The sequence below is a fragment of the Hyla sarda genome, chromosome 3 (assembly GCF_029499605.1).
Source record: "Hyla sarda isolate aHylSar1 chromosome 3, aHylSar1.hap1, whole genome shotgun sequence".
Lineage (NCBI taxonomy): Eukaryota > Metazoa > Chordata > Amphibia > Anura > Hylidae > Hyla > Hyla sarda.
Genome location: NC_079191.1, coordinates 361,608,418 through 361,633,566, shown reverse-complemented (window position 1 = coordinate 361,633,566; position 25,149 = coordinate 361,608,418). Strand labels below are relative to the sequence as shown.

Sequence of the window (25,149 nt, the reverse complement as noted above, 5' to 3'; positions counted from 1 at the left end):
AGTGAAGTGGAGTCACGGACAATGAATATGTAAAGAGTGGCCGGAGCCCGTCCTCCTATATCCTAGTAAAGTGGAGTCACAGACAATTAATATGTAAATTGAGTGGGCAGAGCCCCGCCCCCAGTTTGCGATTCACTGAATTGAGCAGAGGATCTTCTGGGGGACATATCTCAGGACCTACTGGACATATTTAAGTAAATGACCCCTTGTTGGACTCCTGTTCACTAACACTATAATTCAGTGTATTGGGTTTAGTGTGGGTGAACAGGATGACAGTTTTCCTTTTAAGGAACTGAAGTGTGGTTAGATATAAGATCTGGTATGGATATTTTGTATGCATACAATCAAGAATAAGTTTTTCTAACTTTTTGTATTTCCTCCTCAGCCATCTAGAGATTCTTCTCCATTTACGTAAGTATTTTATGACATCACTCTGTGATCTTCCTGAGCTATTAAAAAGTTTAGTTTACAAACGTTTTTCTTTTTTTTTTACAGAGTCAGTGTTCCGAGAAGTAAATGGGATGTGTCTCGCTCCTTAAGGTTCAACCAGGATGCTCAAAGAGAAGAAGGTGCATGATTCTATAATTAGAAGGTTAAATTGGGTCAGAATAGGGAAATTTTTAAAAATACCTATTTTGTATAAAAAAACTTTACATTTATTTAAAAGCAGTACATTAATAGAAAAGCATGTAATCATTTTAAGTGTATTGACCCACAGAATAAAGAAGATAACATGTCAGTTTCACAAGTAAACAACCCCCACCCCCAAAAAAAGTTGCGAAGTAGCGGGGGGGGGGGGGATTGAAGCTGGTGCTGGTGGAAAAATAAGAGTTAGGCTGGGTTCACACTACGATTTGAACTACGGTTCCCGTATACGGCTGGGAGCTTAATCGCTGCGCCCCCATTTAGCCGTATTCGGGAACCGTAGTTAATGTATGTCTATGAGCCGACCGGAGTGAACCGCGGCCTCCGGTCGGCTGCTTTTTGGGCCGTATGCGGTTTCCCGACCGCAGGCAAAAACGTGGTCGACCACGTTTTTGCCTGCGGTCGGGAAACCACATACGGCCGAAAAAGCAGCCGACCGGAGGCTGCGGTTCACTCCGGTCGGCTCATAGACATACATTAACTACGGTTCCCGAATACGGCTGAATGCGGGCGCCGCGATTAAGCCCCGCCCACCCCTCCTCCCAGCTGTATACGGGAACCGTAGTTCAAACGTAGTGTGAACCCAGCCTTATGTGTCAAAAACTCAGCAATATAAATTGACGGTGTTCCCAATGCCACAGTGAGCTGTGGCCTTAAGGCAGCAAGAAGCGTTTCTCAGATAAGACAGCAGTGAGCCCATTCTGAAGAAAACTACTGTCACTGAGAAAGGCTTTCTTCTGCCTTAAAATCTAATAAGCAGTAATATGAGCTCCCCCTTCACATTACTGATATCTCCATGAACAGACAGCTACAATGGAGAGAGCAGAGCTGATATGGAGAGATCTGTGCAGTATGACTAATAACATTATTAAGTTGCTGTATTATACCTTTTAGCACCGTACACATGTTTTTGCTTTTGCTGAACAGCTTTTGTTTTCTGAGATCTTGCACTGTAAAGCAGTTTTCTGACAATCCATATAGCTTTTGGAAAACCACATCAACACTTAATCTATTCTGCACATCATGTGCCTTGGTTTGCAGAAGAGAAGGGTATGAAGTTTTGTTATTTTTAGGTATCTACAGAGATAATAATGGTTTTCTTAAACATAAGGAGGATTTATTGTTTTGTTTTATGTGAACAGTAAAAGAGATTTGATATATTTTCACTGTTGCAGATCAGAGAAGAATGACAGAGATCACAGGTCATTTGATCAAAATTAGACTAGGAGACCTGGACCGCATAAAGACGAAAGATGGGAAGGAGGTAAGTTCACCTGATCGAGATGGTTAGTCTATATAAAAAATGTCCCTATCATCTGTGTTCCTTAATTTTGACACAAAGATGACTTTGTTCACATAGAGCTTTACCTTTGTATACCTTTGTATAGAACAAATCTTTTATATATGATTTTACTGAAAGTCTCTATTTCTTTAGCAGGCAGGTGGAATTTATTCTAGACTTGAAGCTCAGATCAAAGCCTCAGTTCAGTCGAATTCACGTCAAACTAACCCAGAGAAGAACCCCAGGTACTATATATGATTATCTGTCGATGTGTGGAACTTATACTTGTGATGTACATACAGTATACCTTGTACTATGCTTATTCCATGAAATCCAAATAATAGCTACGAAAAGCTCTAGAATAGTAGATCAGAATAAATGTTCGTGCATAATAGTGTTAAGGAAATTACTAAGGCTGGGGTCACATTTTTGTTTCCATAAAAATGACCCATTTTATACACTAGCAAAATTAAAAACATATACATTAAAGGGGCACTCCGCCCCTAGACATCTTATCCCCTATCCAAAGGATAGGGGATAAGATGTCTGATCGCGGGGACCCCCACCGCTGGGGACCCCCGCAATCTCCCTGCTGCACCCAGTGTTCGTTTAGTGCATCGGGTGCAGCGCTGGAAGCTCGTGACGTCACAGCCATGCCCTGCTCGTGATGTCACGGCCACGCACCTCAAACCAAGTCTATGGGAGGGGGCGTGATGGATGTCATGCCCCCTCCCATAGACTTGCATTGAGGGGGCGTGACCGTGACATCACAGATGGGGCGTGGCCTTGACATAATGAATGGGGCGTGGCCGTGACGTCGAGAGCTTCTTCCCCAAATCACCAGTCATCCGGCTCGGGGCGAAGTTCGCTCCATGGACCGGATGTCTTGGGTGCCGCAGCCGAGATCACGGGGGTCCTCAGCGTCGGGGCCCCCGCGATCAGACATCTTATCCCCTATCCTTTGGATATGGGATAAGATGTCTAGAGGCGGAGTACCCCTTTAACAGATGCTGCTGTATGCCACACAGCTGAATCCGTTTCCTACTGACTTACATTATGAGAAAAAGTGGATTGCAACGTTTTAAGGTTTTATTTTTTCACATATATAAATGCGTGGATGACTAAGTTTTTGTATACTGCAAAATTAGACTTACTATATAGATGGGTTCAAACTGCATTATTGTCTCCCTTACAGTATGTTTAATTTTGCAGTATACAAAAACCACTAGTCAACCACGCAACTCCTATGTTGCAACCCTCAAAAAGCTGCAATGTTTTATTTTTCTTATAATGTAAGTCAAAGGGAAATGGGTAATATTGTTTGCCATACAGCAGAATCTGTTTTTAGCGTCCGTTACCATATACCATAATACACTTTTAAAGTGTATTAAACATATACGTTGAAACGTATGGAAAATGCTACTTTAATGTTTTCATGCTTTTTCCACATTTTCAAGGAAATTGTTTATCTACCAAGATTATCTTTTACCTTTCTGTGAGGACTGTTTGAAATAAAATCACATATTGATATATTGACAATAGTTAAAAAATAAAAACCTTAATAGTTTAAGGATTAAGCAAAATAGCAGTTTAAAGGGGTTATCCAGGAAAAAACTTTTTTTTATATATCAACTGGCTCCAGAAAGTTAAACAGATTTGTAAATTACTTCTATTAAAAAATCTTAATCCTATCAGTACTTATGAGCTTATGAAGTTGAGTTGTTCTTTTCTGTTTAAGTGCTCTCTGATGACATGTGTCTCAGGAACCACCCAGTTTAGAAGCAAATCCCCATAGCAAACCTCTTCTACTCTGTGCAGTTCCCGAGACAAGCAGAGATGTCAGCAGAGAGCACTGTTGCCAGACAGAAAACAACAACTCATCTTCAGCAGCTGATAATTATTGAAAGGATAAAGATTTTTTAATAGAAGTAATTTACAAATCAGTTTAACTTTCTGGAGCCAGTTGATATAAAAAAAAAAAAGTTTTTTCCTGGAATACCCCTTTAAATGTATCCAATGCCTATACCTGATCTATTCAGTTTACATATGTGTTTTTTTTTTATTCTTTTGCAGGTCTAAACCTCGTTTTGGGATTGGAAGGCCAACATAAGTATAGGCTGTATGTATGCTTTTAAGAATTTATTAGCGTTTATGATCTGTCCATGGGGACAGTGGATATTTATTAATACTTTTAATGTATGCTTGACAAGTTCTATCCTATTTGGAACATGCTAGATTGAATTTGCTAATATGTTATTTAACTTTATATACTCCTTTTTTTAAATAAACTTATTTTAAACAAAAAGAAGTGGAGTTTTTCTTTCTGTTTCTCTAACTATGCTTTCCTCAGTACCTCACATGTGATCGTCACATGAAGAAGATAGTTAGGCTGCCTGTACATAATCAGGTTTTTTTATACAGTTCCTTCGAAGCTACTCTTTTGTAGATGTTTAAAGGGGTACTCTGCTGTTAGACATCTTATTCCCTAGCCCGGAAGTTTCCGACACTGGAGACGCAGCCCCACATACAATGTTGGTGCTGCAGGGAGATCGTGGGAGGTCTCAACGGAGGTCCCCCCGCGATCAGACATTTTATAAAAGCTTAGATCCCGGAATACCCCTTTAAATTGCCCTAAGGGTATGTTCACACTGCGGAATTCCCACAGTTGAACATTAGCATCAGTGTGAATGGGTCTTCAGCGAGACCTGTTCACACTGAGGAATTTCTGCAGCGGACGATTTCGCCGCTGAAATTCTTCCGCTCAAAGAATGAACATGTTCTTTCTTTGCTCGGAATTGCGTGAGCACTGCATAGCCACCAATGGTGACGGCGTAGTGCCACGCGGTCCTACTGCCGAAGTATTTTCGGCGGCTGCCAGACGGAATCTCCACACGTGGAATTCTGCGAGCGGAGATTCCGCAATGTGAACCTACATACCGTACATACTCGAGTATAAGCCGAGTTTTTCAGCAGGATTTTTTGTGCTGAAAACACCCCCCTCGGCTTATACTCGAGGGAACTCTCCGCCTGTCAATCCCTTCTCCGTGGTCTTCAACCTGCGGACCTCCAGATGTTGCAAAACTACAACTCCCAGCATGTCCGTACAGCCTGGCCCCGGACTAGTGACATTGCCTTGACGACGACGCACAGGGACGTTGCGCATGAACGTCCCTGTGCGTCGTCGTCAAGGCAACGTCACTAGTCTGGGGCAGGCCCGAAGCACGGAGAAGAGGGCCCCCCCCCCCGGTGAAAAGGGACAGCCCGCAATGACTAATCATCCCCACCGGACGGTCCCTGCAGCATAGATGGCCCGGACCAGCTCACCTAACTTCCCACTGAGGGGAGTACAAAACAAAAGGGGAGGGCTGGATGATGACTAAGGTAGCAGTGGTCTTCAACCTGCGGACCTCCAGAGGTTTCAAAGCTACAACTTCCAGCATGCCCGGACAGCCAATGGCTGCCCGGGCATGCTGGGAGTTGTAGTTTTGCAACATCTGGAGGTCCGCATGTTGAAGACCACTGATGAAGGGATTGACAGGTGGTGATGATGAAGGGGGGGATGATGACGGGGGTCTGGATGATTACATAGGGGGATGATGTATTTCCCACCCTAGGCTTATAGTCGAGTCAATAACTTTTCCTGGGTTTTTGGGGTGAAATTAGGGGCCTCGGCTTATATTCGGGTCAGCTTATACTCGAGTATATATGGTATTGATAATATAGATCTAAGAGCTCTGGCTTCAGTCATAATGTATGGCTTTCCCTAGTTTTGCTTGAACATTGAATAAAAAAAAGCAAATATATCCACAAAATTAAGTAGAAAAACATGTCAGACAGCACACTATAAAATCAAACAATTCAAAAGCTAAATAGATATTTGCAAGTATGATCCAAAATATTTACTGAAGACATCGTGCTGCAGGCGTGAGCCAGTCACATGAATTCATCAGGTTAGGAAATGACAAGGCTGCGCCGCTGCTTCAGAGGTGTCTGATGAATCAGAATGAGCAAGAAGTCCCGTCTGTTACCCATTGGAATTACCAGCTATGATAAACTGACCATTATATAAAGAGAAGAGCTTTGTCTATTGTCCAGTGTTGACCGATGAAGATGCTTCGACAATTACTACAATATCTGCTTTTACATTTTGTTACCTTGAATCTATTAACTCAAGGTAAGTAGTTATTAGTTTTGTAGTAAAATGTTCAAGATTTCATGATCTTTTATCCTCTTAAAAAATGTATAGTCCAGTACTTATTTACACACAGGGATATTTTGTTACACTGTTTTCAATCATAAAATCATCAAATTACATATAATTAAAGGGGTTATTCCACTATAAGGTGATTTTAGTACGTACCTGGCAGATAGTAATGGACATGCTTAGGAAGGATCCGCACTTGTCGTGGGGGGTCAAATGGCTATGTTATAAGATTACCATAACGCCATGTCTATCTTTTTGTGAACTGGCTATTTCCTTTTGGAGTACGTTCTCTCAAGTCCCATAATTCCTTGTTTGTAAGTGTCATTTTTCTTCCTCCCTTCAATGCAATAGACCAGTATTATCTGACCAGGGTGCCTCTAGCTGTTGCAAATTCTTGCAGAATGATCTCCCACCCAGTGGTCGCTCCACCCATTGAAGCAAAGACAGGTTCCCTCTGAACAACTGACTAGTGATGTAATGTCTTGGGCTGCACGGCAACCTGAGAAAACCTGAGATGATACTCCTTTTGTATGCTGTTAAAAATAAACATTGCGGGAAAAAATGCGAGACCACCATGAAATATAAGTACAGACACTATATTATGAACTACACTAACTTAACAGCCCCTGTGGCATAGTCAAATTAACAATAAAAAAATTTGATTACTCCTTTAAAATGTCAAAGGATACAAAAAAAAAAGCAGTCACATAACTTAGTATAAATAATAAGGTTCCTTGGAGATAAGCAAATTTCCTTACATTCGTTTCAGGTCTGATTAATTTGAAATAGCCATCAGATTTTATTTGGTCTAAATAAATTATGTCCAAATCGAAAGTGCCCCTATTGTCCTGAAACGTTATGTATAACACCCTGAGGTCTCCTAGGTTGCAGGGTTTCTTATAATTATCCTGTGCAGGGTGAGGTTTTCACTGGAGATTTGTGACTGTGTAAAGGCTAAAGTAGTGGCAGCAGCACAGTATAGAAAATATTGGACAAGGAAGGAGATGTGCACCCACATAGGGCTAGTAGTAGCAGCCACTATGAGATTAATCCAAAATGAATCTGAAAAAGTTTCGGACTTGTATGACTGAATTTCTGGAAAATTCTGAATTAATTTAAATCACACTGAATCCGGCGTGGCCGCCATACGAGCTTCCCCCCTATTCCATCCGCGTCTCCCTGCAGAGGTCACCAATGCCGGGACCTCCGTGAACACAGCCTGAATTGAAGACCTCCAGCAGTAGTGTGAGTGCTCCGTTTTCAATTTCTTCCATGTTTGCAGTATCTATTTGAGTTCTATATGTGATGCACCATCAGTGAACACACGCTGGGTCATTGACCTCCTCTCCCTCCACCTGGATATACATGTGTAGCTTCCAAATTGCTGGTGCCGATTTTTTTTCACTACCTTTTTTCTGTGCTTTTTTTTCTGTTAGTTAGAGTTTAATTTACAAATCTGTTTAACTTTCTTGCACCAGTTGATTTAAAAGAAAAAAGAGAAATTTTCCCACCGGAGTACCCCTTTAACTCCATGTATTATCAGCCTGCTGACAACTTTTTACTAACTAATTTCTCACTATATAATAGACTTTTTATGGCTACTAGACTCCGAGGTAACATTGCATAAAACCCTGTATAACCTTCCTGACATTTCGTTGTTAAAATGGCTTTGTCATGGGCTATGAGGCTACTGCATCCAGTAACCTCATAGCCCTTTACAAAGCCATTTTAACGGCAAAACGTCGGGGAGGTTATACAGGATTTTATGCAATGTTTCCTCGGAGTCTAGTAGCCATAAAAAGTCTATTATATAGTGAGAAATTAGCTAGTAAAAAGTTGCCAGCAGGCTGATAATACACAGAGTTAAAGGGTCACTCTCATTAAAACTAATTTTTGCTATGGTAAATGAAAAATATTTCTAATATACTCTGTTTAAAAAAATGAAGTTTTCTATGTTTTATTTGTGCTTAATAAAGCTCAAGAGCACATTTTCCCCCATCTCATACACAAAGTCCAAACACAGGAAGTGCCGCCTGGAGTGCTGAGGGGGGGGGGGGGGGGGGAGGTGTCCAGCCTCATCCAATCATAGCTCCTCTCACACATAGGAGTGCAATAGCAAAGATTTGTTTTAATGAGAGTGCCCATTTAAGGCAGTTTGACTGAGTGAAGTTAGAGATCACTTAGGACAATACAAAAACGATTCGACACTGAGTATTTTAACCTTGTGTGTTCCAGTATATATATATATATATTTTTTATAATCATATAATCAAGAATGTATTTTAAGGGGAGTCTTTAGTTGAGGGTTTTTCCCTGCAGGGGGGAAACCCCCAAAGGGTTAGAATAATAATGAAGCACACTGCTGGGCACTTTCACCAAGCTATAGCTTACGATCACAGCAGGACTCTGGACTGGGACCCCATTCAATCAAAACTTTTTACAGGTCTGGATGACAAGTTAAGTTTTTTGTAAATTACAGTAACACTTTAACTAGGGATGTGATTTTAAAACACGAACAAGTGCAGAAAGTCTAACCATGTTCAGACACTGCTCCTTTAAAGGGGTACTCCGGTGGGAATTTATTATTTTTTTTAAATCAACTGGTGCCAGAAAGTTAAACATATTTGTTATTATTATTGTCTATTTAACCCTTCCAGTACTTATCAGCTGCTGTATGCCCCAGAGGAAGTTCTTTTCTTTTTTAATTTCTTTTCTGTCTGCCCACAGTGCTCTCTGCTGACACCTCTGTCCATGTCAAGAACTGTCCAGAGCAGGAGCAAATCCCCATGGCAAACCTATCCTGCTCTGGACAGTTCCTGACATGGACAGAAGTGTCAGCAGAGAGCACTGTGGTCAGACAGAAAAGAACTATACAACTTCCTCTATAGTATACAGCAGCTGATAAGTCCTGGAAGGATTAAGATTTTTAAATAGAAGTAATTTACAAAGCTGTATAACTTTCTGGCACCAGTTGATTTAAAAAGAAATAGTTTTCCAGTGGAGTACCCCTTTAAACACACTGAATGAGCCTCTACAATACAGCAATATAGATATCTTTGTCCATGGGGGTGCTAACGTTCATAGAAAAGTAGTGGACTTCATAAATCAAACTTGAAAGATAATAGAAAAACATTGTATAGTTTGTATAGCAATAGTTTAAACTTTTATTGTTCCATCATGCGTTAGAACAAACGTGAAACAGATCCCATGGGGGAGGGAGATCAGCCGTTCTAGGTGCAGGGGCGGACCAGTGAGGCTACTAGTTTTGTGTCAAAAAGGACACTTTGTGGTGTGTTTGCTCCCACACCTAGAGCGCCTGCTCTCCCTCCCCCAATGGGATCTGTGTCACGTTTGTTCTAACGCATGATGGAACAATAAAAGTTTAAACTAATGCTGAAACCAGCCGGGTGTGTGCAACGATTTTACATTATGTTTCAGTTTTTCTAATTTTCATATAGTTTTGATCCCAATAGGTAGTGTAAGCCATGATCACACTTTCTCTGTATTCCTCTCTTCATTTACAAGGAAATCCAACAACAAGTGATGTGGATGACATGAAATATGATGCGATATATAATGATGGAGCAATAAGAACCCCAAGACCACCGAATACTTATAAGCCGGTAACCTTCTTATGCTTGTATAGATTTTAGGTAAATGTTAGGCTGGTGTCACACACAATTTTCTTCCCTTTTAAAACTGCCACTGCAGCTTTTAGTAGTTTTATGAGCCAAATCCAGCTAATTCAGCCTATACCACCACAAAACAGAGTTTTACCCTCCCCCCACCCCCCCTTCCCCTCCAAAGTTAGACTTAAAGGGGTACTCTGGTGGAAAACTTTTTTTTTTTTTTAATGAACTGGTTCCAGAAAGTTAAACAGATTTGTCAATGACTTCTATTAAAAAAATCTTAATCCTTTCAGTATTTTTTAGCAGCTATATGCTACAGAGGAAAATCTATATTTTTTGAATTTCTTTTTTGTGTTGTCCACAGTGCTCTCTGGTGACACCTCTGTCCGTGTCAGGAACTGTCCAGAGCAGCATAGGTTTGCTATGGGGATTTTCTCCTGCTGTGGACAGGTCCTGATACAGGCATCAGGTGTCAGCAGAGAGCACTGTGGACAACACAAAAAAAGAAATTAAAAAAATATAGATTTTCCTCTGTAGCAAACAGCTGCTAAAAAGTACTGGAAGGATTAAGATTTTTTAATAGAAGTCATTTACAAATCTGTTTAATTTTCTGGCACCAGTTCATTTAAAAAAAAAGTTTTCCACCGGAGTACCCCTTTAATAAGTTTCTTGGAATCTGCTAGCTTGTTAATGCCTAAGGACTAGTAGGCTCTTAGGGCCCATTCACACTATGGATTTTTCGAGTTGAATTCCGCTCAAAAAATACGGTGCAGCAGCCTCCCCTTGTTTTCAATGGGATTCTGCTCCACCATTCAAACTGTGTTCATTCTTTTGGTGGAATCTGCTCTGAAATGCATTGCTGTCTGTTGAGATGGCGCATTTCTGAGTGGTCCAGGTGGAGACCCCAAATGGTAAATGGCCCTTAGAGCTAAACTATACAGACCGACACCTGTCCAGTATCAGAGAACTTGTTTATTTAGCCTACTACATGGTTTAGTATTGGGCAGACAGGGCCACGTGAATGATCACTGGATAGTTCATTCTGTCCTTTAATTCTAGCACTTATTGGCCACAGGGCAATTTTTATTAAGGAGGAAAAAAATGGTAGAGAGGCTCGTATTAACCTAGTGACCAATGGCTCGAGCTACCCAAATAGCACCTATACTCACGGTGCCGAAAGAAAATGGAGCTCAGAGTCTTGAATATTGGATTAAATTAAAACATTTATTAAATATGATATAAAATTGTACATATAGGTATAATATACTGTGGATCACAGGGCCCTTGTGATCCCACAGTAAAATTTGTAAATATTTAATCCTTGGCAATTTAATATCTAATGTTAAAATACAATAATTATAATAAACAAATAAGAATGTACAACAATAAATAAGTGTCCACGTATCTATAAGGATGATCGGAATTGGTGATTTGTGAATAGCGGTAATATAACAGTTTGAGTTGCTATTTTCACAAATATTTGTATACAGTTGGAAGAGAAAGTGGTTAAAGTCTTGAATAGAATACAGCAAAAATGAATGGTAATTGTATCAATTTGTATATACTTTTGTGTCAGGTTCCAATCCTCTGTGCAGAGGGCTTGCAGCTGGAGACACTGCCGTCTCCTGATTTATGCAGCGGTAATATGACAAATAAAATCGCAGTGTTTTGTAATATGTTCTAATCCTCTGTGCCGAGGATTCGCTGCTGGAGACACTGCCGTCTCCTATATATGCAGCGGCAATTTTGAATGTAAAACAGCGCTTATAAGATAAGTTCCGATCCTCTATGCAGAGGGCTCGCAGCTGGAGACACTGCCGTCTCCTAGTATGCAGCGGCAGTACGATTTAAGGTACAATGCTTATGTCTTATAATCAAAGTGGGTACCTTATGTGGTTAGCGCTGGTCGTCAGACGGGTCCTGGTCCCTGAATGGAGGGTGCACTGCTGGAGGCTCGGCAGCCTCAGGTATGAAGCGGCAGAAGTGGGCTCCATTTATGGGTACTGCAGCAGTTCTCCTGCTGGCAGTAAATGCTGGGCCGGCAGTATCCTCATGGTGGGAAGTAGCACATACTGTCAGAGGTTGATTGACAGATATGGTGATTCGTTTAAAAAAGATGTATTCTTTGATAAAGATGATGTGGCACTTAGAATAAGTTGTTAAAGCTGGACACGTTTCAGGTCCTCCGTAGGACCTTTCTTCAGCAGCAAAGATAAATGTGTCAATGTCAATTTTTATTACGCTTTTAAACTTATTTTAAACATTGTTATTGTATTATATTAATATAGTTATCTGGTAGGAACCTTATTAATATAACATGCTTATTAACATGTTGGTTGTTGGAGTGAAGGTTCAACCAAAAGCAATGTTATCTCTATGAACACCTTTGGATTAGATGTGGAATCATTATTATGTCAGTGGCTTTGAAGGGGTACTCCACTGCCCCAGCATTTGGAACATTTTTTCCCGAACTCTTGGTGCGGGCTGCAGGGGTTGTTTTACTGCCCTTTTTGCTGTTATTGATCCCCATCCATGGTGCACAGCTATTTCTCATTCTCTACATTCAGTGAACAGGACCAGAGCTGGGCTATTTGCCAGTAGTACAACATTCCTGACGTTTTGGACCAATCACAGCACAGCACATACTCCGCTATGCCATGACATATTGATAGTGAAATTAGACTAAACAGGCTGCACTGTGCTGAGGGTAATTTACAGTAGAGTACTTTAAATGGTCTGTAGTGGAGAACGGGGGAGGGCAGGGATTGTTTTTACACAGTCCACAGTTTTGCTATTGTATTACTAAATACTAAATAATTTTAACAAAAAAGTTTGACCTTTACAAGTTTTTTTTTTATTTTTGTTAAATAGGAAAAGGTGTGTGTGTGTGTGTTGCATTTTTATTAGGGGAGGGTCTTTTATATAATTTTTATATAATTTTAAAGCCCTTTTGTATATTTTAAATTTTACACTTTTTCAGTCCCCATAAGCGACTGAATGCTTAGGAGGCAGAAGGAGGGTAAGGGGACCTCTGCTGCCATTTTAACTCACCCCTTTGCTGCAGGAGTCCTGTGAGCTGCCCGTCATTAGCGGTGAGTGCCCAGCTACTTATAACAGTCACTCAGCACCTATGCAGCTCTGGGGTTAGGCTTTTATTAAAAAATTGTCTAGGCTGCCAGCATAAAAAAAAAAAAATGAACATACCTCCCGCTGCTTCCCTGGTGCCTCTGGTATTGCAGCAATCTTCTTCCTAATGCCAGGGGTCAATGCATCAGACTGCAGCTCAGCTAATTGGCTGAGCAGCAATGCAACATATTAGGCCTGGGCACCAGGAAGAAGATCGGGGTCAGGCTGAATATGTCAAACTGCGGCTCAGCTAATCACTGACCGGGATATTGCTGCTGCCAGCGCTTAGCAGAGCTGAAGTCTGACGCATCGACCCCCAGCATTAGGAAAGGATTGCAATAAATGCCGGGGCAAATGGGGAGCAATGCCAGGTAATGTTAGGGTTAGTTTTTTTTTTTTTTTACATTTTGGCAGCCTGGGTAGGATTAAGAATTAAAAAAAGTCTAACGTACCCTGTTGGTATCTTCAAATGGAGCTGTAGAGATTCCTTTTAGTTGATAATGTAATGAGAAAAAGTCATTATAAAGATTTCAATACCAAGTTAGATTATGTTGGAGAAATGTAACAACATCATATTTTCTTAACATCAGAAAATTCCTAGTATGAAGGGCGAACCTGAAAACGGACCTAAGTTTGTTCAGGACAGTTACAGAGCTACAATTCTAGAGGTATGTCATTGGTTCCTAATATTAAAATAGTATATATATTAATGCATTTTGTATATCAGCTTTTTTTTTACCACATTATTCATTTTTTTATATGAAGTGCTTCTCAAAGTTCCTCAGGGAACACTTTTTACATTGAAATATGCTCAGACTAAGGTTACAACCAAAATATAAGTTATTTTGGCAGCCATTTTGTGGTGTTCTTTTTGATACATTGGCCCTGATTAACTAAGAATGGAGTGTAGTTTTCTTTGTGTTTTTTTTTTTATTTCCCAACAGATATTTTTCCACGGTATTTATTATGTTTTCCTAAATTTTACACCTTTCCCTAGCTTTTGCTTTTTTTACACGTGCTCTGAGCAGTCGGATTTACCTCAGTTCAAATCCACCACATTTTCTGCGGAAACCTTAGTAAATATGTTGGGATTTTTTTTTTTTTATATGTCAAGTACACGTCCCTTTTTCGTCAGCCACGCCCCTTTCCTGTTGGTCACACCCCTTTTCCGGGTTTTCTCAGTAAAATACAGAGCTGGTCAGGTTTTTGTTTTTATGGGTGCAAATTCTGGCACAGACAGAAATTCTGGCGCACAACCCGACAAAACTGGTCGGGTTTACAATAGTAAATCAGGGCCATTGTGATTGTGCTTTTTGCTCTGTATGGTTTGCGCAAATCCCATTGAGTGGACCATGCAAAATACAGGCATACAAAAACATACATAAAACAAGCATAGATAAATAAAACAATAAAATAAGAGTAAACGTTATCTGCGGAAACCTTAGTAAATATGTTGGGATTTTTTTTTTTTTATATGTCAAGTACACGTCCCTTTTCGTCAGCCACGCCCCTTTCCTGTTGGTCACACCCCTTTTCCGGGTTTTCTCAGTAAAATACAGAGCTGGTCAGGTTTTTGTTTTTATGGGTGCAAATTCTGGCACAGACAGAAATTCTGGCGCACAACCCGACAAAACTGGTCGGGTTTACAATAGTAAATCAGGGCCATTGTGATTGTGCTTTTTGCTCTGTATGGTTTGCGCAAATCCCATTGAGTGGACCATGCAAAATACAGGCATACAAAAACATACATAAAACAAGCATAGATAAATAAAACAATAAAATAAGAGTAAACGTTATCTCAGATATCAGGGTATTAACATCTAGGGCCATTTTGTTATATCCCCTCTTCCCTGCCATCTCTGTTGTCTCTCTGGGTCTCTGTCCGCACCCTCTTCTCTTGCTGGTACTGTCTGGTCTAGCATGCAAATTGTCCAAAAGGAGCAGTACAACATTTTCACAGTAGGATTTCCTTGGCAATTCCGCATCAATTCCCCTCCAATTCTGTGCGGGATGGAAAGAATCCACGCATCTCTAAAAAGAGCAGTGGATTCAATTCAGAGCGGACAAGCTAAATTTCAACAAAGTTTCAGCAGTGTGGACTATGTTCTATCTTTGCTGAAACGGAATACTTCTTGAAAAAAAACTTAATGCATAAACTATTAGTTACTATTTGTTTCCGTTTCAGACATGTGAACTGAATGCTGCAATACTTAATGTAGAGGCCAAAGATACACATACATCTCTCATAAAGTACAGTCTGTCGGTAAGTCTTCCATTTAAGCCATATTTATTACAATATCTTAACTGCTAACATATGAATAACACAGTCAGATAATGAGAACAAATGTTGAAAATCGGCAGATAACAGAAGGTTATTTGGTATTAAAGGGGTTATCCACCATACGGTGATTTTAGTACATATCTGGCAGACAGTAATGGACATGCTTAGGAAGGATCTGCGCTTGTCTTGGGGCTAAATGGCTATGTTGTGAGATTACCATAACACTGTGGCTAGCTTTTTGTGAACTGTTTTTTTCTGTTTGAGTTTTCTTTTTTGCCTACAAATCCCATAATTCCATTTTCCTCCCTCCCACACATCAGCCACCCCACCCATTGAAACATAAATGAGCTGCATCCATTCAAAAGACCTGTGGTTTTCAATCAGGGTGCCTACAGCTGTTGCATTAGTTGCAGACTGATCCCTCCACCCATTGAAGCAGACAGGCTCCCTGTCATCAGCTGACTAGTGAGTCAGGTCTCGGCAGCATTGCAAGCTGGGAAAATTCTGAGACAGCAGTCATTTTGTATGCTGGTAAAAATAAATATTGGGTGATAATCACAGAAGAATTGTGAGAAAACCGTCACACACAGGTACAGACACTATATTATGAACTACACTAACTTTACAGCCCCTGTAGCACAGTCAAATAAAAAAAATTCCTGGAATACCCCTTTAACATTCCTGGAATACCCCTTTAACATTTAATGATGAAAATTACAGCCTCTCTTATCTTTCTAAGCCGGAGAACTTGCACAATTGTTGGCTGACTAAATACATTTTTACCCCACTGTGTGTGTGTGTGTGTATATATATATATATATATATATATATATAATCCCAAAATAAAGCAGCACTACTTATCCAGTCCAACCAAAAAATTGGTGCCAGCGTCCCAAAGGACTTGATCAGAGTCCATCCAAGATAAAAACCAGATACAGGCGCAGCACTCCAACAAAATAAGTGATTTAATGTCTCATGTCAGCATTACAACGTTTCAGCTCCTCCTGGAGCCTTTTTCAAGCATGTTTCATGCTTGAAAAAGGCTCCAGGAGGAGCTGAAACGTTGTAATGCTGACATGAGACATTAAATCACTTATTTTGTTGGAGTGCTGCGCCTGTATCTGGTTTTTATATATATATATATATATATATATTTATTAAAGAGGGAACCAACTCAAATTAAGAAAAAGTTGATTAAGGATATGTTCACATTGAATATATATGCATTGTAAACTACTTCCATGGGCATCTGTAGAATAATTTAACCTTTCATAATCCATAACCCTGCTTAGTATATTTCTTCCATTAATACAGGGACCTGGCAGTGATTATTTCCATATAAATCCGCTGAATGGAGTCATAACTTTGGCCAAAGTCCTGGAATACAATAGTATTAACAGATTTAACCTTGATGCCTATGCTGAGGTAAGACAGCCACATATGTGACTATAGTATATTCTCCTTGTCAAGCATACCATTCTTCATAACTATACATTCTATATTCCTTTAAGGATTCAAAGGGTTTTTCCAGCTCTGCACCAGTGATCATAGACATACAGGATGTGGATACAATGAATCCTCATTTTATTTTTCCATTATATGAAGGCTTGATTTCAGAAAATAAGGTACGGCATTAATTTACCTAAAATATGTCTTTTTCAGTTGCATTTACTGTAGAGAAGAACATGTTTAGTTGATACATATACTGTCATATTTATACAGTGCACTTGTTCATGAAGCTGTTGAAACTTTCTTATCTCTAGAAAGGCATCTTATCTACCCACCCAGAGGAGATAAAAGCTGTTGACGGTGATCTTGGTATAAATGAGACTGTATATTACTCTATCACTAAGGGTAAGTGTTTTCAGATGTATAATAATAATCATTCTATAATGATTGAAGCCTACCTTTTATTTCAGGTCACTTTTCAGGGTGAGCTGTCAAGGAAATGTACATGAGAACTGGCACTATTTCTGACCATTATATAACTTGTTATTGGCATTTTAACCAGTTTTATCCCTCTGTGGGTTCCATCTCGGTCAGCTTTCATTCAGCTTACTGGTGGAGAGCAGTTACTAGTCAAGATTTTTTAAATTTTCCAGGCAGTATACACAAATAACAGTAGATCCTGCTTCCTTGCTTCTCTATAGAAAACCCTCAGAAGTAGCAACAACATAGAGGACATTATAGAGCAGTACTTAGCAGTATAAGCTGTGACTATAGTACTTGGACGAACAAGGGTGCCAGCAATGTCTCTCTGTGTTTCAAGTGCTCTCCCTTCACTTTCTTCCCCCTCTTCTCTCCTTCCCACTTCCCTCTCCCTAGACTTTTATAGGCAGTGTACCATTAAAGTCTGTATACCTTCTGCTCTAGGTATTTCCATTAGTAATTTATGAGAAAGTATACAGAGAAGAAGGCAGAGTGTTGGAAAGGTAAAAGAGCCCAATAAGGGGAGCTATAGTGTTTTACATAGTTTCATATATTTGCTAATACTGTTGATTTATGCAAAGTTGTTTGCAATAACACAAACTGTTGAAGGTAAATTAATAATAAAGTTAAAACAAAATGGCATTTACATAGATGTACTTCTGTTAAAAGGGTAGAAATAGATTTTTTTTTTACATTGCTTTAAAACCCATATTCTATTTTAGCCTAAAAGGGGTACTCCATGGAAAAACATCTTACGTCCGATGTCTCTCCGGTGCGGCACCCCAGTGATCTGTGCACGGACCGCACTCCGCACGGTGCCAGGTGATTGGCGACTACAGCCGTCATGCCCCCTTCATTCATGTCTATGGGAGAAATGAATGGACATGAATGGAGGGGGCGGGGCATAACATCAAGAAACGTGGAAGCCCCAAGCTTCTGTGTTCCGGACGACACCGTTGCCGGCCCGGAAATCGCAGGGGTCCCCAGTGGCGGGACTCCTGCGATCAGACATCTTATCCTCTAATCTTTGGATAGGAGATAAGATGTTTTTTTGGCAGATTACCTCTTTAAGACTTCAAGGTTCAAAGTCTGCTCTCCTTTTGCAAGCTATGCTATTCCTTAAAGGGCTTTTCATTGAAAAATATGATGGCCTATCACCATTGATCAGCTGTTCAGAAGACCCCCTTCATCAACAACACACAATGAATGGTGCCAGGAGCAAACAGCCCCATACATTGTATAGTGGCCATGCTGGGTTACTGCAGCTCAGCATTTATTCACTTCAATGGGAGCTGCAGTAACCAAAAGAGGGATACCGCACACTGAATGGACTCTTCTGAATCAGGATTAATTCAGTTTGTGGCGTGGATGCCACTGCTCTGCCAAACAGCTGATAGGCGGATTTGCTGGCCTGAGGATAGGCCATATGTTTTTCTATCAGACCCCTTTAAATAATCTCAATGGGGGACATTTATCAATGTTTGCTTATGTATTCCTTTTTTTAGTTATTTTTTTCTTACAATCTTTTTGCTTATGTGCGACTTATTTATCAACTGCTTTCAGCCTGTTGATAAATTTCTTTCATTTAAGCACTTTTTCTTTTTTTGCTTTGGTAGTGGCTTTTTCTGCTCCATGTCTGAGCTGGAGTAAATTTAGTAGCTTTTTTCATGCGATGCGACTTTTTTGCGACTTTCGCACTTGATAAATCTCTGACCACTGCAAGTCAAAAATCACTTTTTGCTTTGGTAAGCAAGATTTTTATTTTTTGCTTAGGACACTGAACATGCAAAAAGTCGCAGAAAAAAGAGCGTAGTCGCACGTGCGACAATTTTAAGCAAGAAAAAACTACTAAATGCTTTAATAAATGTCCCCCAATAAGTTTATCAATTTCGTTGTCACCAAAGCTTGCCCCCTTCTTCAGTCTACTGGGTGGTGAATGTCCTAGAATTGCTCTTGACCTTCTGGGCATTCTTCTAGGCACCTAAAGTCCACCTTCTATAGCACCTTTTTTATTTTTATAGCTGTTTATTTTCGAATTTTACAAAAAATTTCCATAACATATGGATAACATACAAAAACATAAATCAAAGAAAGGAAGAGAATTGTTAACAGTTCTCAAGAATTACCATCTACACATGTCCATCTGACTATGGCACCTTTATAACTAGGCAAATAGATTTAGATACAAGTAACATGGAGATGCCATTTTAGAGAATTACAGGAGATGATAACCACAATGTGATATTAACATGTGAATAGACAGCAGACATTCACACGGTACAATATTTGTTCTTTTGTAGTGTACCCTCCTGAGTTCAGGAATGTTCTTTCCATTGACCAATTTAATGGAACCATTTCTCTTAACAATGAAATAGACAGAGAAACTGTCAGTCATCTCATTGTGGAAATTAAGGTAATGTGCTCCTTTTAAAGGAGTATTCCAGCCCTAAGACATCTTATCCCCTATCCAAAGGAGATTTCGGGGGTCCCCAGTGGCGGGACCCCGGCGACCAGACATCTTATCCCCTATCCCTTGGATAGGGGATAAGATGTCTTAGGGCCGGAGTACCCCTTTAAAGATGAATAAGTAATTGATAATACTGCGTCAAGGCCATAAGGAGATTTTCTGAAGGTTTTGTAGCTAAAAACAGTAGATGTGATATGAGAGAGGTGAGGTTTGATAAGGAAGTCACTGGATCTGAGAGGCAAATAACATAGGATACAAAAGGTACAAACACAGCAGTATCATTGCAAGAGGGGGATAGGCACAATACATAAGGGGAGGAGAACATGCACAGCATTAGACACAATGCGTGGGGGCACAGTACAAGGGTTACAGATGGCACAGTATAAGTTGTTACGGTACAGGAAAAGACAAAGTACAAGGGAGAACAGGAGACACCATAGAAGTTAGAAAGATGGACAAAAGGGTCACACAGCATGTGCTCTATTAAAGGGGTACTCTGCCCCTAGACATATTTTCCCCTATCTAAGTGATAGGGGATAAGATATCTACTGCCGCACCCCAGACATCCGGTGCACAGAGCGAATGTGGGGCGGAGGCTCGTGACGTCACGGTCACACCCTCGCTTGTGACATCACAGCCATGCCCCCTCAATGCAAGTCTATGGGAGGGGGCATGATGGCCGTCGTGCTCCCTCCCATAGACTTGCATTGAGGGGGCGTAGCCGTGATGTCACGAGGCCTCCGACACTGAACCTGGCGCTCTATACTAACGCAGGGTGCAGCAGGGAGATCTCTAAGAGGTCTAGGTATAGAGTGCCCCTTTAAGGTCCCAGCCGCTGCAACACTGTGGGCATAGTATGATAGGGCAACTCGGGCAGTATAGGTGGAACAATATCTAGGGTAAGATGCAGGAATAATACTAAGGGTGACAATACAAACAGGCGACCAAGGCAAATATAGGAAAACAATTGACAGAGAAAGTGCTGTTTTTTTTGTGGTGGGGCAAATCTTTTGCTATGGGGACAAATAATGATAATCTCATTTTTATTAGGCTGTTCAACAAAATAGTTATTTTAAAAGTGCTGATTCTGTGGTGCTGATCACCATTCTGGATGAAAACGACAATATGCCAGAGTTTTCACAGGCCATCTATGAGGCTGATATACCTGAAAACTCACCATCTGGATCGAAGATTCTTGTTCTATCAGCCAGTGACAATGACCAGGTACAGCACTAGTATCAGTCTGTATAACTATCCAGCCATCATACCAACAAGTATCTGACAAGATCTGTCATTTTTTTAGGATGGATTATCCAATGGATACTTCCATAGTAATAATACCATGTTCACTGTGGATAAAAACGGGGTAATGTATTTTATTCATGGCAACCTTGACAGAGAATTAACACCAAGAATACATGTCCAGGTAGGTTATTGTTTGTACTTGTAGCACGTTATTACTGCTTTTCAGTTCTGAGATGTCTCCCTCTTTGCTGCTCCTTCTCCTCTCTCATTGCAGTTTTAGGGTATGTTCACGTTACGTAATTCCCGCGAGATTCTATGAGCGGAATTCCACAATCAGAATTACGCGCTGTGAACAAAAACATCAGTGTGACAGGGATTCCGCGAGGCCCATTCACACTGAGAAATTTCAGCGGCGGACAATTCCACCGTTGAAATTGTTCCGCGCAAAGAAGGAACATGTTCATTTTTTGTGCTGAAGTCCGCTAGCACTGTATAGTCGTCAATGGTGACGGCGCAGTGTCGCGCGGTCCTACCGCCAAATTATTCTGGGGGCGGCTGCCAGGATGGAATCTCTGCGAGCAGAGATTCCATTCAAAATACGTAGTGTGAACATACCCTTAAAGTGCCCATACACCTTAGACTAAGTTGGGTCTTTGGCCCATTCATCCGACTGTCTGAGGTATATGACAGCCTCTAAAATTTTCACAGACAAATGATGTTGGTAGAGAGAAGGGTTGTTGTGGTTGGATTTTCAGTCTCTGACCCTATTCTTCTGATTGTAAGCTGTCTGACAGCAGCTTACCCCTCCCTCCATAGAGGAAACATAAAAGTTCTTGTTGTTGAGTATTCACATGTATAGGGAGGTCGATAGGGACAACTGTCAGTTGAACAAATCTTTATCAGACAGTTATTGAAAATGTATGGCCACTTTATGCTGTGTTAACTTCACAATTTTGCCATACATTTGGGCTAATACATTTCAATGCACGACAAAGGTATTGAAATGTATAGCTTAATGTGCCCATAGATTTTTTTATTGGTAAAATGTAGTGCAAAAGAGAATACATATTGGAATATTGTAGCATGCCATGCCAATCGTTTCTGTCCTTCTTGAAAAACGTATACAGGGGAATGTGTTTATTTTACAGTCAATGAGAAACATATGGAATCCTAAAGCTTTATGTTTCCATAAACATATCCATTTTTTTTTTTTTTTTTTACTATGCACAGTAATAGGATTTTAATTGTTCTACACTTATTGGGAAAATATTCCATAGAAAAATTGTATTAAAATGTATACAAACATATAGCTATAAGCTTAATGTGTAAAGTTTAAAAGGGTTTATGTGTGCAACATATGTTTGTCTACATTTTTTAAATATATGTTTCAAATATATGCTAAACAACCACTAAAATAATTGAACCCAGCCTATCAGATATGAAAAATGTCCTATTACTTCTAGTATTTATTATAATACTCTAGATAGATGTTTTAAAGGGGTTATCCAGGAATAGAAAAACACAGCTACTTTCTATAAAAAAAAAAATGCTCCCTGTCTGTCTCCAGGTTGGTTGTGGTTCTGCAGCTCAGTTCCATTGAAGTGAATGAAGCCAAGTTGTAAAACAACACCCAAACTGGAGACAGACGTGGAGCTGTTTTTGAAAGAAATTAGCTGTGTTTTTCTATTCCTGGATAACACCTTTAACTGACTGAAAAGGAAAAGGTAAACTAAAGGCTGGTGTAAAATGCCACTTTTCCCTAATAATGTGTTTACAAAGTTCAATGTCCAACATATGCACGTGGCTAGGTTCTATGCACGAGGCTAGGTTCTCAGTAAAAATGTTAAAATAGGATGTTGATGTATCACTTCATGAACAGACATAGGCCCACAATGATGTGAACAAGCTCTAATACTGATTTGACTGATCCAATAGCTGAAAAAGCCTTCATTGAATGTGTGGGCAAGAGATACAGTGGAAGTTCAAATGAGTAGGTGACTACATAACACATGGTTGTGCCAAGTCCTCCAGACCTGAAACCATTTTTTGCAGTGGCTTTCTGTTCTGGATAAGAGAGTGAGAATTCATTAGGGACTAAATATGATCCCACTAGCACCCAAGAATTGAAGAGGCATTAGATATTTCACAGCAAACTGTTGGGTCACCGGGACTTGTGCCGATATAATACAACTGCACTGTGTTACTAGTGATTGGACATTACACTATTAGGTCACGTGGAACTGGGCCAAATAAGACTAAACCTTGGAAAAAAAGGGGTACTCCATTTTTTTTAATAAACTGGTGCCAGAAAGTTAAACAGATTTGTAAATTACTTCTATTTAAAAATCCCTTCACTACTTATCAGCTGCTGTATGTTCCAGAGTTATATGGGAAGGAGATGCAGAAAATGCGGGGGTTCTGTATCCCAAGCGCTACTGTTGGAAAGATACACTAGGCCAATAGGTACACAGGATGTTTTTTTTATTCGTACATAAAAAGTACAGCTGGACAACGCGTTTTGGCGTGCTCTCACGCCTTCCTCAGGTCCACAACATAAATTGTGTGGCGTCCTGTGAGTGGGTTCCTGTGTCCTGGGGGCAAGGTTGCATCTCCTTCCCATATAACTTTTTCTGTTGCCCTGCCCTGGGTATAACGGACAAGGGGGTACCAAGCAGCAAGCTGTAACTATCCACCCCACACGACTCCAGAGCCACGTCATACACGTCGCATAGCTCTCAGAGGTCAGTACTACTGCACAGGTGTGGTGGTGGGGTTCTTTTTTATCTCTCCTCTCTTCATCAAGAGATCAAAACCTACTACGCCAGAGAGTGCCCCGCATCTTCTCTTCTTTCCCTCCCTTTCTAGTATGTTCCCGAGGAAATTCTTTTCTTTTTGAGTTTCCTTTCTGTCTGACCACAGTGCTCTCTGCTTACACCTCTGTCCATTTTTAGGAACTGTACATAGTAAGAGCAAATCCCCATAGCAAACCTATCCTGCTCCAGACAATTCCTAAAACTGACAGAGGTGTCAGAAGAGAGCACTGTGGTCAGACAGAAAGGAAACTCAAAAAGAAAAGAACTTCCTGTGTATTATATAGCAGCTGATATGTACTGGAAGGATTAAGATTTTTAAATAGACGTAATTTACAAATATGTTTTTCTTTCTGGCACTAGTTGATTTAAATTTTTTTTTCAGGGGAGTATACAGCCAAATTAATTTTAGGCTCCTTTCACACTGCCGTCATGACACAGCAGTGTGACACCCGTCAGGGGAGCCAGGGAGAATAGCGGGAGAAAAAATACTGCTTGCACCCTCTTTTTCTCTCACTATTCCCATCAAAAAACAACAGCGCCCGATGGACCCCATAATAGTAAATGGGAGCCGTCGGGACCCGTTGTTACCCGTTGTGCCCCGTCACAAGAATGGCCGTCAAAGGCACACAAAAAAAGAAACTTTAACGGCCGTTCTTGGGGGGGCGCAACGGTAATGTGAAAGGGGCCTTATAGAGCAAATTCTGTGAAATATTGTGCAAAGCATTTCACGACTATGACACGGATCATTTGCCTGCATGCATGGTATGTGGCATTACATGTATGGTTTCCCAATGCTTGTCTTGCAGGTCTGGGTGTTTGATGCGGCATCAGGTGGTCGTAATTCCAGTGCAGAGGTCATCATAAACATAACTGATGTCAATGATAACAACCCACAATTTCATAACCTGCCTCTTCATTATACCGTCCCTGAAGGGGACTACACAGAAAACACACCACTCCTAGTGGCTACGTTAAATGTATCTGACTTGGATACAGGATTAAATGGAAATGTTACAATAACTGTAAATGCTGAAGATGGAGACCAGAGTTTTAAAGTGCAGGTAAGATTAAGGTATTGTAAAAATCCTGTATTTGTACAGTGACCTCTTTTTTTATTATTTAGCCATTAATATGTGTTTAGAATTTCAGCTTTAATTCAAGCAGTTTAACAACAATATTACCCAGTTAGGAATTACAGTTATTTTATGCAGTTACTGTGGTCAGTATTAAGAATTTTTTAGTTTTATCTGTTTTTATTTTGTTGCTATGCCCCCTCATTCCAGAGACAAAAACGCAGTGTGAACCTTACCAGGGGCGGACACAGACAGCAGAGGGCCCCTGTGCAAAGAATGTGCCTGGGCCCCCCCCCCCCCCCCCATACATCAATTGTTCAGGAACTCCCCCCCCCCCCTTCATATGTCACTTACTCAGGTGGACCCCCATATGTCACCTGCTCAGGGGTGCCCCACCCATATCAGTTGCTCAGGAGGACCCCACCCCCCACCCTCTAATATCAGTTGTTAATTAT

General features: G+C 40.5%; 2 protein-coding genes across 7 annotated transcripts in view; both read left to right on the top strand.

Moving 5' to 3' along the window:
* The window catches only part of LOC130362734 (SANT and BTB domain regulator of class switch recombination-like), a 96,850-nt gene extending 92,625 nt beyond the window's left edge, over positions 1-4,225 (top strand). For 5 of the 6 annotated variants that reach the window (XM_056567670.1, XM_056567672.1, XM_056567669.1 and 2 more), the window contains 5 exons: positions 386-411; positions 496-569; positions 1,821-1,909; positions 2,081-2,172; positions 4,001-4,225. In XM_056567670.1, the coding sequence (XP_056423645.1) occupies positions 386-411; positions 496-569; positions 1,821-1,909; positions 2,081-2,172; positions 4,001-4,037 (318 nt within the window). In that variant the 3' untranslated portion in view covers positions 4,038-4,225. The remainder of the gene's footprint in view (positions 1-385; positions 412-495; positions 570-1,820; positions 1,910-2,080; positions 2,173-4,000) is intronic. The other variant, XM_056567671.1, reaches the window with a different exon arrangement.
* A 1,806-nt stretch (positions 4,226-6,031) lies between these two features.
* Positions 6,032-25,149, top strand: part of LOC130361069 (protocadherin Fat 4-like) — a 157,407-nt gene continuing 138,289 nt past the window's right edge. The window contains exons 1-11 of the mRNA XM_056563632.1: positions 6,032-6,101; positions 9,657-9,754; positions 13,477-13,554; positions 15,072-15,149; positions 16,482-16,592; positions 16,679-16,792; positions 16,931-17,021; positions 19,397-19,509; positions 20,614-20,787; positions 20,867-20,989; positions 24,428-24,682. Coding sequence (XP_056419607.1) covers positions 6,032-6,101; positions 9,657-9,754; positions 13,477-13,554; positions 15,072-15,149; positions 16,482-16,592; positions 16,679-16,792; positions 16,931-17,021; positions 19,397-19,509; positions 20,614-20,787; positions 20,867-20,989; positions 24,428-24,682 — 1,305 coding nt within the window. The remainder of the gene's footprint in view (positions 6,102-9,656; positions 9,755-13,476; positions 13,555-15,071; positions 15,150-16,481; positions 16,593-16,678; positions 16,793-16,930; positions 17,022-19,396; positions 19,510-20,613; positions 20,788-20,866; positions 20,990-24,427; positions 24,683-25,149) is intronic.